General features: G+C 38.4%; 1 protein-coding gene across 2 annotated transcripts in view; it reads left to right on the top strand.

Moving 5' to 3' along the window:
- The window catches only part of LOC307125669 (E3 ubiquitin-protein ligase rnf213-alpha), a 98,084-nt gene that overhangs the window by 27,413 nt on the left and 56,164 nt on the right, over positions 1-14,507 (top strand). For both annotated transcript variants that reach the window (XM_079815718.1, XM_079815717.1), the window contains 12 exons: positions 99-242; positions 342-440; positions 837-959; positions 6,980-7,172; positions 7,274-7,447; positions 7,526-7,678; positions 7,762-8,345; positions 8,452-8,611; positions 8,699-8,916; positions 8,993-9,130; positions 12,882-13,034; positions 13,116-14,391. In XM_079815718.1, coding sequence (XP_079671844.1) covers positions 99-242; positions 342-440; positions 837-959; positions 6,980-7,172; positions 7,274-7,447; positions 7,526-7,678; positions 7,762-8,345; positions 8,452-8,611; positions 8,699-8,916; positions 8,993-9,130; positions 12,882-13,034; positions 13,116-14,391 — 3,415 coding nt within the window. The remainder of the gene's footprint in view (positions 1-98; positions 243-341; positions 441-836; positions 960-6,979; positions 7,173-7,273; positions 7,448-7,525; positions 7,679-7,761; positions 8,346-8,451; positions 8,612-8,698; positions 8,917-8,992; positions 9,131-12,881; positions 13,035-13,115; positions 14,392-14,507) is intronic.

Below are 14,507 nucleotides of genomic sequence, written 5' to 3'. Positions count from 1 at the left end.
CCATCCTAAGATCAAGTTATCTTTGAAACAATTTGATGTCTTCTTTAATCATTCATTTTAAACAATGTCATTGTTTTAATTAAAAATTCATCCCTTAGACAATGCAAGAAGCAGACACTTTTCCTGAGAAGACACTTGCATTACTCAGTGATGCCAAGCGGACTGTGAAAGCGTGGATCAGACAAACTTTCAAAGGCAGACTTTTGAATTATACGGGTACCAGCTTCACTACAGAGGTTGAGGTAAGCAGAACAAGTACTGTATGTTCATGCAAACTAACCAGTTCAATCCACACATTTTAAATCTATATAATTTATTATATTTTATGTTCTGTTTTACAGATTTGGAATAACATTATTGCCATAGACTTCATGAATAAGGACTTCACTAAAGAATGGAGAGAGACATTTACAATGGACTTTGAGGGGAAATATCAACAGGTAATTATAACACTGTTACAGTATACACGTCTAGTCGGGTTGAAAGTCAAGAACAAGTCCAATGTTTTAATTAAATTTTTTATAAACAATAATAATCAAAAATGCTTTACTTTCAGTTTTTTACTTTCAGTTGTGTTAACATTATTCCACTGCGCAGGGAATACTGTACTAAAATACTCATGACCGTGTTTCTTGCATCACTATCTACAGTAATATGGCAAAAGAAATTGTCTTAGCCTTAGAGTTTTGAACTTGCAAAATGATTAAATAATATGAATGTATAATCGATTTATATGAACTTAAGGATCATCAGATCAGTGATATTAAAATGTTGCACATTTTGTTAACACATCTTCTGTATTTGTAAATAAGCAATTTGTTTTCACTCTTTATTAGGAAGATCAGCTGAATCAAATCCAGATGTATTGCTCAAAGATTACTGAACTTAACAGCTCCCAGCCTTTTTTGGTTGACAGTGTAGAGAAGTGTGCTCTCCAGGCTGTTACCACAATATGCCAGGTAAAGGTCTTTCACTTCATTCTCACTGATATTATGAGTCACACAACATAACACACATATAGATTAGAACATTTAATAAAATGAGGACCAAATCCTAGTCTGACCTAGGGATGAAACGGTATGGAAATTTAACATCACGATTATAGTGACCCAAATTATCACGGTTATCAATATTATCACGGTTTTGTTCAAACGAGATGAAAGTGTTCAAAAAGAACTGATGCACTCACTTAAAACATTTCAACAAGTTTTATATTTGAAAATCAACAAACAACAAATAAATCAAGCAGCTCTATGCACTTTTTTAAGCTAGATTCAGTGGGATTTCCTTCCTTAATGGCCGTCGTCAATAGCAACGCATAACGCATAAGTAATAATAATTTGTTGTAAATATAATCTCTAATATTATCTCTGATGAGAATATTGCTTAAAAATATATTAACAGTGTTCAGCAATGATGCATTTAAATCTAGCATATTTTGTGTTAGAGCCCAAACAGTATCCAAGTGAAATAATGCATATCCATATTTCCATATGATTTGACAGTTTATTTTATTAAATATCAAAATGTGTGCATCATACCTGACACCTAAATGATCACTTTACAGTCAGTTTTATGACTGTCATTCTCTTCAAATGCTATTGAAGTCAGAAACGTGTATAACGTTACCAATGTTGTATGTAACTTTAGAGACGGTCCCTAAATTCACCAGCGTTATGCCAGTCATGTCAGATGCGCTGTGCTTCTGCTGTGTTTTTAAAACCATTTTCACTGCTGAAATAGAACAAAAACAGTACAACCACTGTATGATGAATGAATCTCCTGCATACATCGCACGTTTATCTCTGCTTTTAGTGTAGATTTCAGCGAGTAAGAGCGGCGCGCGCTCTGAATGAAACTCCGGCTAATCTGAACGCCTCTGATTATGAGACATTGCATTCATAAACTCAATAGAAACACGTGTGAGTGGTTATAATGCGCAACGCGATTATAACAGATGTTTTTTGAGAAGACTATTATAAGTTCAACAGCCAGAGTGACTAGTGTGCAGCCGAAATAACTTACACCCGCAAATGGCGGTTGTTAATGTCAAGCCCTGATTATCCCTTAAATGTTAGTCTTGACTAAATTTGTTTTTTCGCTTCACGTTATTATTTCCCAGATGTAGTTTTGGTATTGAGGTCAAAGTCCACTTGCCGTTCGTAGTTTTGAAGTGTTTCCCCTATTACAGTGACTTTCTTCTGGCATGTTCTGCAGACCCCAGCCAGCACAGTCATGTGGGGCCCATATGGGCGTCACCTGGGCTGTCTAACTGGGGCCCAGCCAGTTTTGTCCTCAGTTTCCATGTAGGCCCCACATGGGCTAGCCCAGATGAACTGAACACTGCTCAGTGTGCACACTACAGGCTGTTAAATGTGACTGAATCAGTGTTGGAGTTAATGAGATAATTAAGTGATTAATAGAGTAATGACTGAATATTACTGAAGACTCCTGATGATAACAAGCAGAATCACTGAAGGACAGAGAAACACAACAGACTTCAGACACAACTTCACAAAAGCATTATCAGCTTCCCTTTTTACCTATTAGATTGACTTTCTGTTATCTTAGTTTTTATTGATAATTCCCACTGAGCAAATGTGTACGTTGAAAAGACGTCCACTGAGGAGCCAGAATGAAAGTTTTTATGACGTCTGTTTTTGACGTGTTCTGCACGTCCGATATAGACGTTCATGGAACCTCAAGGTTAAAAACTAGTTTGAATGTGCTCATTGTGGACATATTTCCCATTTGTAATTTTAAAGCAACTCACAGACAGTGTGTGTTTGTCCAGAAATCATGAAAATAAAAGAAACTTAGCTCACACCTTTGGACACTTTAGACAATGTAGCATCTGTAATTCACACATCTTTGGATCGTGAGAGAATCGTGGGATTCAATCCAGGATCTTCTTGCTGTGAGGAGACAGTGTTTCCCACTGAGACACTGGTGCTGCCCTTAATCACAGACATAAGACACACTTTGACTATTTCTGTCAGACGTCTACAGAAGCTCTTACTGAGAATTAACAGAGCTTTAGATGTTGATATTTATGGTGAATTTGAAGTCACCATTGTGGTGGGAAGCGTTTGCTTTAGTTGGGCTCTTGGTCCCTGTACTTGAGTTAGCTTTTCTTTGGATGTTATAACTGTGTGTGTGAAACACAATACTTATGGCTGAGAAAGCAAAGATAAAGTGACTTCAGGTGTTGTCAGCGCCTTGTTGATGACTAAATTATCAGAAGTCTAGAATCTGATGTTGTGCTTTTGAGTTTTAGGTTCTTGTTCGGCAAATAATAATTTGTTTATATACTATAACCTTGTGAATCTGCTGTATTGACACCAATAGCAATAAACAAATCACTCATCCTGAAAGATGATAAAAAAGCAGGTGCACATTGTTTTGAGAAAATATGTCACATAGTCACACGCAGACATCAAGATTTTGCATATGATTCACAACAACGGTGACAATCAAGCATGAGTTTTGTACTTTGAAGCTACCCATCATGCATTGCAGCATGAAGTTTTTTTTGTTATGATTGTCACCGTTGTTGTGAATCATATGCAAAATCTTGATGTCTGCGTGTGACTATGTGAAATATTTTCTCAAAACAATGTGCACATGCTGTTTTATCATCTTTCAGGATGAGTGATTATTTTATTGCTATTAGTCCCGATACAGTGGATTCACAAGGTTATTGTATATAAACAAACGATTATTTCCCAAACAAGAACACAAAACTCAAAAGCACAACATCAGATTCTAGACTTCTGATGATTTAGTCATCAACAAGGAGCTGACAACACCTGAAGTCGCTTTATCTTTGCTTTCTCAGCCATAACTATTGTGTTTCTCATACACAGTTACAGCAGCCAAAGAAAAGCTAACTCAAGTACAGGGACCAAGAGCCCAACTAAAGCAAACGCTTCCCACCACAATGGTGACTTCAAATGAAACATTAATATCAACATCTAAACCTCTGTTAATTCTCAGTAAGAGCTTCTGTAGATGTCTGACAGAAATAGTCAAAGTGTGTCTTATGTCTGTGATTAAGGGCAGCACCAGTGTCTCAGTGGGAAACACTGTCTCCTCACAGCAAGAAGATCCTGGATTGAATCCCACGATTCTCTCACGATCCAAAGATGTGTGAATTACAGATGCTAAGTTGTCTAAAGTGTCTAAAGGTGTGAGCTAAGTTTCTTTTATTTTCATGATTTCTGGACAAACACACACTGTCTGTGAGTTGCTTTGCAATTACAAATGGAAAATATGTCCACAATTTGAACTAGTTTTTAACCTTGAGGTTCCATGAACGTCTATATCGGGCGTGCAGAACACATCAAAAACAGACGTCATAAAAACTTTCATTCTGGCTCCTCAGTGGACGTCTTTTCAACGTACGCCTTTGCTCAGTGGGAATTATCAATAAAAACTAAGATAACAGAAAGTCAATCTAATAGGTAAAAAGGGAAGCTGATAATGCTTTTGTGAAGTTGTGTCTGAAGTCTGTTGTGTTTCTCTGTCCTTCAGTGATTCTGCTTGTTATCATCAGGAGTCTTCAGTAATATTCAGTCATTACTCTATTAATCACTTAATTATCTCATTAACTCCAACACTGATTCAGTTACATTTAACAGCCTGTAGTGTGCACACTGAGCAGTGTTCAGTTCATCTGGGCTAGCCCATGTGGGGCCTACATGGAAACTGAGGACAAAACTGGCTGGGCCCCAGTTAGACAGCCCAGGTGACGCCCATATGGACCCCACATGACTGTGCTGGCTGGGACAGGGTGACCATCTTAGATTAAGTTTCCCTCAGGACTTTTGTAAAAGCCAAAATATGACCACACCTCAGATTTGGTCCTTTTAGAGGCTGAACAATCCCCAGAAGTGCTGTCACTGCCATTTCTTATCATTCAAAAAACAGCGGTGCTGCGCCTGACTGACGCTGACTACACAGGATTTACCGCGAGTTTTCACAACCGTGATAATCACACGCGGTTTTAATGATAATAAAATTTTATACGATATTACTAACCGTCACTAAATTTTATCGTGGTTTATCGTGAAACCGGTAATCGTTTCATCCCTAGTCTGACCTTTGAATGCTCTTGTATCAGCAGAATTTTGTTTCAAATGCATGCTGGCTTAAAATGCTTAGTGCTAGGGGTGGGCAATATGGCCAAAATATAATATATACACCGATCGGGCATAACATTATGATCCTAATATTGTGTTGGTCCCCTTTTTGCTGCCAAAACAGCCCTGACCCTTCAAGGCATGAACTCCACTAGACCCCTGAAGGTGTGCTGTGGTATCTGGCACCAAGATGTTAGCAGTTATTATGACACCTTTCTATCAGAACCAGCATTAACTTCTTGAGCAATTTGAGCTATAGTAGTTTGTCTGTTTGATCGGACCACACGGGCCAGCCTTTGCTCCCCACGTGGATCAATGAGTCTTGGCCGCCCATGACCCGGTCACCGGTTCACCACTGTTCCTTGCTTGAGCCTCTTTTGATAGAACCTCAAACTCAAATCCTTATGCTTGCCAGTTTTTCCTGCTTCTAACACTTTGAGGACAAAATGCTCACTTGCTGCCTAATATATCCCACCCACTAACAGGTGCCGTGATGAAGAGATAATCAGTGTTATTCACGTCACCTGTCAGTGTTAATAATAATGTTATGCCTGATCTGTGTATGTGTACACTACATGGAAAGTTAGTTAATCAAAAAATGTAATTCACTTACCCTCATGTCATTTCAAACACTTTTCTATCTTTTGGAAGACAAAGGTAGAAATGTGAAATAATGTACTAGTCGCTCTTTTGCATGCAGTTAGAATGAATTGGATCTTTCAAGCTTCTAAAAGGACGCAAAAGCACCATAGAAGTATAATTTAAAGTAGTCCAAATAACTTGCACAATATACACTATATTGCCAAAAGTATTGGGACACCCCTCTAAATAATTGAATTCAGGTGTTCCAATCACTTCCATGGCCACAGGTGTATAAATCAAGTACTAGGCATGCAGACGCTTCTACAAACATTTGTGAAAGAATGGGTCGCTGTCAGGAGCTCAGTGAATTTAAGCGTGGTACCGTGATAGGTTGCTACCTGTGCAATAAGTCCATTTGTGAAATTTCCTCACTACTAAATATTCCAATCCACTGTCAACTGTTAGTAGTATTATAACAAAGTGGAAGCAATTGGGAACAACAGCAACTCAGCCACAAAGTGATAGGCCACCTAAAATCACAGAGCGGTGTGCACATATGGAGTGCATGCACTCCATATTAAATCCTACGGATTAATAATAGGATGTCATTAAAGTTCATGTGCATGTAAAGGCAGGCGTCCCAAAACGTTTGGCAATATAGTGTATTTTAAAGTCTTATGAATTCATGAGGCAAACTTGTGAGATGATTAGACTGAAATTGAAGTCATAATGTCAGGGATAATATCAGTTAGATCATTATCTCTCTCAATGCCGAGCAATATTAGAGTAATAGTAATACTGAAGTCCTCCGAATTAATTTTCAATACAATCAATAAATTAAGACACAGATAACAACTGTTTTGTTTGTATGAAACGAGAGTGCGAGTCCATTGCGTGAGTGGTCTGATATGCAGCGTCGTCTTGGGCAGTGATCAATTATCGGAACTATATGACCTCTGAATGCTGCAATTGACAAATGAGAATTATGCATTCTAGAGAGCTGTGTATAATAAACTATTTGAACATGGAAACAACATGATGTGAAGTGGAGTAAATGTGACAATGTTCATTTGTGTGAACTATTACTTTCAAAAGTCATTATGACATAGAGATGAAAATAAATTTGGTGTCGACTTTCCTATTCTTTAAGAGTTGCAGTTTTCGTCTGGGCAAAACTGTTTAAAGTACACTGTTTCAAATTACTTGTTACTTGTTTTATGCATTTTAACAAGACAAATGTACACTTTTTTTAACAGACTAAATCTGAGGGAAAACTTTTTGAGACATTAAATAAATACCGGATAAACTGGAAATTTGGAAAGCTTGTGTCTACCATCATCCTAAAGTCCTGGCCAAGAGATGACAAAGGAACTTATCTGGAGGAAGTGGAAGTTGTTCTCAAACATCTTCTGGGCTGGACAGCAGCCAAAAATATATTTCAGCTTCATGGTAATTATATAGTTTCCCTCCACATGGCTTTTTATGTTTTTATGTTATGTAAAGACAGAAACTGTATGATGACAGAGATATTATTTCTATTTTGGCTGCAGGTGCTGATGAAAAACTGATCGATCAGCTTTCTGATGAAGCTAAAGAGAAATTAGCCATGGCAACATCATTATTCACAAACATTGTAGATCAACTTGTAACAGGGAATATAAAGATAAAGCTACTCAATCTCATCCTGCAGAAGAGTAGTGCGTTCTTTGAGCTGCTCAATTTAGGTAAAGTACCTCACACAGGAGATTTTACCCTTTTAACACTTTATAATGTGAAGAGTCATGAACCTACTGTTTTTCCAGAGTGTTTTTGTGAAAATGAACAGTACAAGGACACCAACGCCATGAAGAGGCTTCTTCAGTCTAGACAAGAGGAGGTGAAGGCTATCAGTCATGAGAGTGCATTGGTGGATGCTCTCATTACAATGTGCCACAGTCTAGAGGAGCATGTTACCGGTAAAAGCTATCTATTGAACACCTGATAATAACAAATTGCTTTTATACAGAGATTAATATTATAATAATTTTGTGATTTACAGTTGATTTTGAATGGTTGGAAGAAAAACACCATATTGATATAGATGAGATGGACCTGGATGAGTTCATGGACGTTCATTTATTAAATCAAATTCGCTCTCCAGTGTCAAGAGCTGCCTACTTTGAGCTTAATGATGATGTTCGATCTATGGCAGAGGTCCTAAATGTCTATAAAGACAGCTACATTTTCAAAACGTGTTGGGTGAATGAGGCAAAAGAGTTTGCAGAGAGTGAGGAGGAATCGGATATCACGCTCGAAGATCTTAACAGTGAAATTTTCAAATCATGTTATGATGCCTACAGAAACATATACACAATGCTGAAAGATGGTAGCATAACTTTTAAAAAGGTTGATGAAACATTCAAAGCCTACAAGGGAAAGTATGACGATCTGGAAGTGGAAGTTGCAATCATGTGCAAACTGGATATCAGGGATGACCGGCACTGGGTCCAGACAAGAATCCAGCAGATCGAGCAGTACCATGAGCTTTATCTGGCAGTAGAGTCAGCTCAGGTGGTTATGATGGTCAAACAGACGCTCTGCCTACAAGGAGACTTTCAAGTCTTGGAGAAGTTGCTTGTTACTGTAAGTTTTCTAATTTTTGACAATATGCTTCCTGTTGTTAAATAAATTCATTTTGATTCAAATAAGTAATTGATATGGTAAACCCATGAGGCTTTCTTCCCTTTAGACACAGTTGGATTTTAAACAAGAGCGTCTTGACAGCATTGACAATGAGTTGATGCAGGCAAAAACTGTGCTTGTGGACATCACAGAGTCCCGTAGACTGTGCCTTCAGGAGCTTGGCCTCAGAAAGAATTTTGTTATATGGGTTAAAGAGGCTCTTGAAGGTAAATTATAGGTGTTTGCACTTTCAGATTTCATTATTTCTAATGCTCTTTTTTTTAAGCAAATGTTAATCCTCTTTATCATTTTAGACATCAATGAGTTGAAAGTCTTTGTGGATTTGGCTTCCATCTCTGCCGGAGAGAATGATTTGGACGTGGATCGTGTGGCCTGTTTTCATGATGCAGTTCTTGGCTACTCCTCAATGCTCTATGATTTGAAGCCAGATGCTGACTTCAGACTTTTTAAAGATATGCTGAAAAAACTGTGGAAGGCACTTGACAATGACCCCAACCTCCCCAAAAAATTGGTAAGAGTATCTGCTAGCATTGATAACCAAAGGAAGAAAATCAGATTTTGGTTCACCAACATTTTCTTTGTTTCAGTGTGACTCTGCAAGACACATCGAATGGTTGAAGACCGTCAAGGACAGCCATGGGTCAGTGGAACTGTCCTCTCTATCTCTGGCATCAGCTATCAACACAAACGGCATCTACATTATCAGTGCACAAAATCAAAAGAAGGTTTGTCACTACTTTTTGAGTTCAAATAGATGTAGCACAGATCATGCACACAGAAATGTTGAAATACTCATCATATTTGCTAACATTGTGCTGGATTTTTTTTTTGACTAAAGTCAGTTTAAAGCTGTGTTTGGAACATTCTAACTGGTTTCTAGTTGGTCCAAGCTAGACAATAATCTTGATCAGGGGGCCTTTTTGGGAAAATCAGGGTTTTATAGTAAGTCCAAGCTAGTTTAACCAATTAACAAGCTGGACTATCAGCAAATAGAGACCTGGCCATCTCGATCAAGGTCCTTGCTCAAAAAAATCAGGTGGGATTAACCCTCTGGTGCTCTTCGTTTAGGGGTTGCATTGGTTGTCTTCCCAGTCATAAGTGACCGGACACCTAAAAATGTAACTTCCTCCACCCCAGTAAAACCAATGCAATTTATTTTTCTTCAATAATATTTTTTCTTTTTAATTTTGTATTTTGAGATGATTTGATGGTATTTTTTAATATATATGCAATAATTATGGTCTATTTTTGCCATTGAAAATTATTTAAAAAAAATTTTTTTTATAATTATTGCAGTATTTCAGGTTAAAATAGAGACTAGGCCTTCAAAATATATTTTTTTGAAGGCAGATTAGTGCCCTCTTTTGGAATTATTTAAGAAATCATGCAACCATGGGTGTAAACACTAGAGGTCTCTATGGAGAATTCCCTAGTTCTGTTTTGAACACATTTAATTTGAACACACTTAATCAGATTTTTTTTGTTGATGGATTTGAATATATATTTAAAAAATCTCAAAGACTATTTATTATAAAGTTTTAGATATTTTTTTTTTTGTTAGAAATATAGATTTTTTTTCTGTGAATTTGTGTTTTTGCAGATTTCCCATTAATTTCCTATGGTGTCATTTTTGACCGAAGAGCTCAAGTGGGAGTATTTTTTTACGACCACTTAGCATGCTCGAATCATGGCCTCAATTTTTTGGTGTGTTTACATACCAAATGCAAGAAAAGGCACCAAGTTTCATATCATTCTGATGAAGCTGTGATTTTTTAAAAATTCCAAATGTGGTTTATAGGTTCAGTTTTTCATAGGTGTGTGTGTGTGTGTGTGTGTATAAGTGTGCGTGGGTGTGTGAGTGGTTGTGTCAATATCACACTCTTGATGTTTCAGAGTGTCACCCCTTTACTGCTGTGTACATTTTTCAGCATTGTGGCCGATTTGTAGATTGTACACACACAAATTCTGTGAATTTTTGTGTTTTTGCAGATTTCCCATTCATTTCCTATGGGGGTCATTTTTGACCAAAAAGCACAAGTTGGAGTAATTTTTTACGACCACTTAGCATGCTCGAATCATGCCCTCAATGTTTTTGGTGTGTTAACATACCTAATGCTGGAAAAGTCACCAAGTTTCATATTTTTCAGATGAAGCTGTGATTTTAAAAAATTCCAAATGTGGTTCATAGGCTCAGTTTTTCATAGGTGTGTGTGTGTATAAGTGTGTGTGTGAGTGGATGTGTCAATATCCCACTCTTGATGTTTTAGATTGTCAGCCCTTTACAGCTGTGTACTTTTTGTCAGTATTGTGGCCGATTTGTAGATTGTACACACAAATATTCTGTGAATTTCCCATTCATTTCCTATGGTCGGTCATTTATGACCGAAGACAATGAACGATACTTTTTTTTTTACCACCAATTAGCATGGTCGAATCATGACCCCAATTTTTTTGTGTGTTTACATACCTAATGCAAGAAAAGTCACCAAATTTCATATCATTCCGATGAAGCAGTGATTTTTAACCTTTCAAAACACAAAATTTTTCGGTCAGAAATGACCGAAGAGCACCAGAGGGTTAAAAGTGGTCCTGCTGATTTTTGAAAAATTGCAGCTGATTTGTTGCTAGACCAAGATGGTCTACCAGCTCATCCAGGCTGATAATCCAGCGACTTGCTAACAAATACAGCGTTTCCACAGAGCGGTACAGAACTGTACAGTTCAGTACAGTGCGCAAGTTTTGCAGTTTTCTTTGTGAGAAGTTGTGAATGGTACCCGAAACGTACCATACCACTTTTTTAGGACCCTTCCTTTGGGGTACCGAGCACATTTGTCCTGAACTAAAGGGTGGAGCTAGACCGTTGATTGGTTGACAGAAAATCGTTACTTGCGTGTGCTAGAATGGGAATGACAGCACGAGGCCTCATTTTTTTTAAATATACAGTTGAAACACAAACAGCCACATGCTGAGAAGCAAGAACAAGATCTGCTGTATGTCTTCTATTGCTGTTTACTGTCGCTTTCTTCTTCATGCAAGAATGACATTGATCACTACTTTCCGGCATACACCACGCTTAAGATATGTACTGTATGTGTACTGTTGGCAGTGGAAACGCAAGCCGGATCAGGGTTTACTGTCCCGAATCGTACTGAACTGTCCTGTACCGTTCGTTGGAAACGAGGAATAACTAGCTTGGAGCAGCTACAAAACCAGCTATTAAAGCTGCTAGCAGCGATGAAAGGGCCCTCGCACATGCACCGCCACCCGGTGGCCTCAGGAAAACAGTGAATAGTGGGCGACATGCATTTAAGCGGGTCAATATAGGAGAAATATGGCAAACTCACTTCAATGTGCCACACTTCCTTCTGCCAGCAGGTGCTTCGACTATAACTGAATATTGCCATGTAGAGTCTTCAGGTCAGGACTATTATCAAACATGTGAAGTTTGAGGCAGATCGGACATTGTATACCTGAGTTACAACCATTTCCTTTTTAATGGCGTAAATCACATACAGTAGCACGTATCCACGTGTTGCAAGATTTATTGTGTTTCTAGCATGTTTGGGATTTCATGGCATATTTAAAATTGTTTCTGGGAGTGAATTATAGTATAAAGCATGCCATTTCCTGTTGCCAGCAGGTGGCGCTATTACTAACTGAATATTGGCATGTAGATGGGTTTAGGTCAGGACTCTTATCAAACATGTGAAGTTTGGGGCAGATCGGACATTGTATGCCTGACTTACAACAGCTTCCTGTTTCATGGCAAAACATCAGACTTTGTCAGGCCACCATGGACACGCCCTTCAGGGAAAACTCAAGATCTTCACAATATAACTTCACCAAGGCCTTTAGATTAGACTGACCAAATAGGATGTTGATTTGGTTACATCTCAATGAGGAGTTAATCACAGTGTTAAACATGCCATTTCCTGTTGCCCTCAGGTGGCGCTATGACTGTCACTGACTATTGGCATGTTGATGTCTTCAGGCAAGGACTCTAATAAAACATGTGAAGTTTGGGGCAGATCAGACATTGTTTGTCCGAGTTACAACAATGTCCTGTTTCATGGCGAAACAACTAAATTTCTGAGGCCGCCACGGACACGCCCTTCGGTGAAAACTCAAGATCTTCGCAATTTAACGTTGCAAAGGCCTTTAGATTAGACTGACCAAATATGATGTTGATCTGATTAAATCTCTAGGCGGAGTTGATTAAAGTACAACGTCTGGAAATGGCAAATTTTGCATGGGTTTAGGTGAAGTTTGAGGTTCACACCATCGGTGCTTGGGCCCTAATTAGGGTCCAAAACACAGCTTAAGCTACATTTTAGAAGAGTTTCCTTCAGGAGCAATGAGATGCCATATTAACACGTTGCTTATTTTTTACCATCTGTCTTTATCCTTATCGAATAGCCTAATTGATGCAGATAATATTTCATAAATATCAACCCATGAATATTGGCTTTTTTTCAGTTATGCTTGGAAAATATTCTGAAGCTTCAAATTATGGAAGAGCATGAGACACGCATTTATTCTCTTGAAGACCTCAGGGATCTTCAGAATAAATTGATGCTAATGTCTGGCAAAGGAGATCAAGGCCAGTGTGACGTCGATCAGTTTGCAGAGGTGACCTTTCAGCTTTTATTCTGCTATATTTCACCATGGCTATTGTAATTATCCCTGAATTAACTTGTTCCCTGTTTCCAGGTCTTTGCCAGTGTACAGAGGTTGGCCTCTGCATTTATTGATTTGTTTGCTGCTGGAAATCCATTGTTCAGACATTGGGAGGCTAAAGTCAACTGTAATAGTAAAGATGCATGCATCATAATGGACTTCAATTTAGGGAGTGTTGTCAGTGCCATCATGGTGGAAGGTGATATCACAGAACAGTTGCCTAAAGTCTGTAAGAAAATAGAGCGCTGCCTATGCTTCTGGAAAGCTTTTATGGACAAGCAGAGATCTCAGCATTACTACTTAAACTATTACACTGCAGAACAAGTAGTCTACATGTGCCGTCAGCTCAGCCAGAACAATGTGACTGAAATGGAAGATCAAGTTCTGATGATGCTCTCCTTTATCAAACCTAACTGCTCCACTTCAGATTTAAGACAGGCTAGGCACAGGCTTCAGTATGAAGTAATTAAGAAGGGTCCTGAGCAAAATGATGACTTGGACTTCCAAACGTTTGTTGAAGTTCCCAGTGTGATTGAAAGCAATAGTACTGAGGAGACATGCCCATCGATTGACAACTTGGAATGTCACTTGGGGAATGCAAAGGGGTCAGAAAAGCTAGATGTGATTTGGAATGCTTACATGCGAGACATGAAGAATTTTCTGCCAGACTCCCTTGATGTCAGTAGTCTTGGATATCTTCTTGAAATTTTGTCCAACAGCCCCCCTGAAAATGAGGGTGATTGGTACTCACAGGATAAGAGAAGAAGGAACATTCAGAGAGAACTTCCAAACGGAATGGCCATTGGAAGACCAAATCTAATCATCTGCCCTTCTGAAGAAATTCTGATATCATGCATTTCAGTTTACATGAGCAGCAAGAATGAGCCTCTACCAACCTATGATGAAGTACTTCTCTGTAGTGCTTCCACTCCATATGAAGAAGTGGAACTTTTCCTCAGGCGCTGTCTTTCTGCTGGCTACAGGGGAAAGAAGATATACACAATGCTCTATGTGGACCAACTTTCGTATGAAGTGAGCTACAAAGTGGAGCAATTTTTCCAGCATCAAAATGCACAGAGCAGAAATGATTACAGTCTGGTGTTGGTCTGCAGCTCTAATAGAGAACATGCATACCTTCCTTCAGCTTTTAGTCAATTTAGATTGCACTTGATTCCCCAAGAACCAATAATCAGTATTCAGCGATACCTTACTAGGCACTTTACAGTCCCAGCTGACATATCCAGTGCTGCTGCTGTGTTCAAAAACAGGCAATGTGTGGGAATTGTATCCTCAGAAAGATCAGGAGTTGGTGAGTATAAATTTAAGTAATGGATTTAAATTAGTTAGTTTGCAGAATTCATTTTAGTTGGCTATATAAAGTACACTTACAGGAAAAGAGAGACTTTGTTTTATAAAAAATATAAA

The sequence above is a fragment of the Gobio gobio genome (assembly GCF_949357685.1).
Source record: "Gobio gobio genome assembly, chromosome: 1".
In the NCBI taxonomy this organism is placed as follows: Eukaryota; Metazoa; Chordata; class Actinopteri; order Cypriniformes; family Gobionidae; genus Gobio; species Gobio gobio.
The sequence above is the reverse complement of the archived record's forward strand: the minus strand, read 5'-3'. Positions and strand labels throughout refer to the sequence as shown.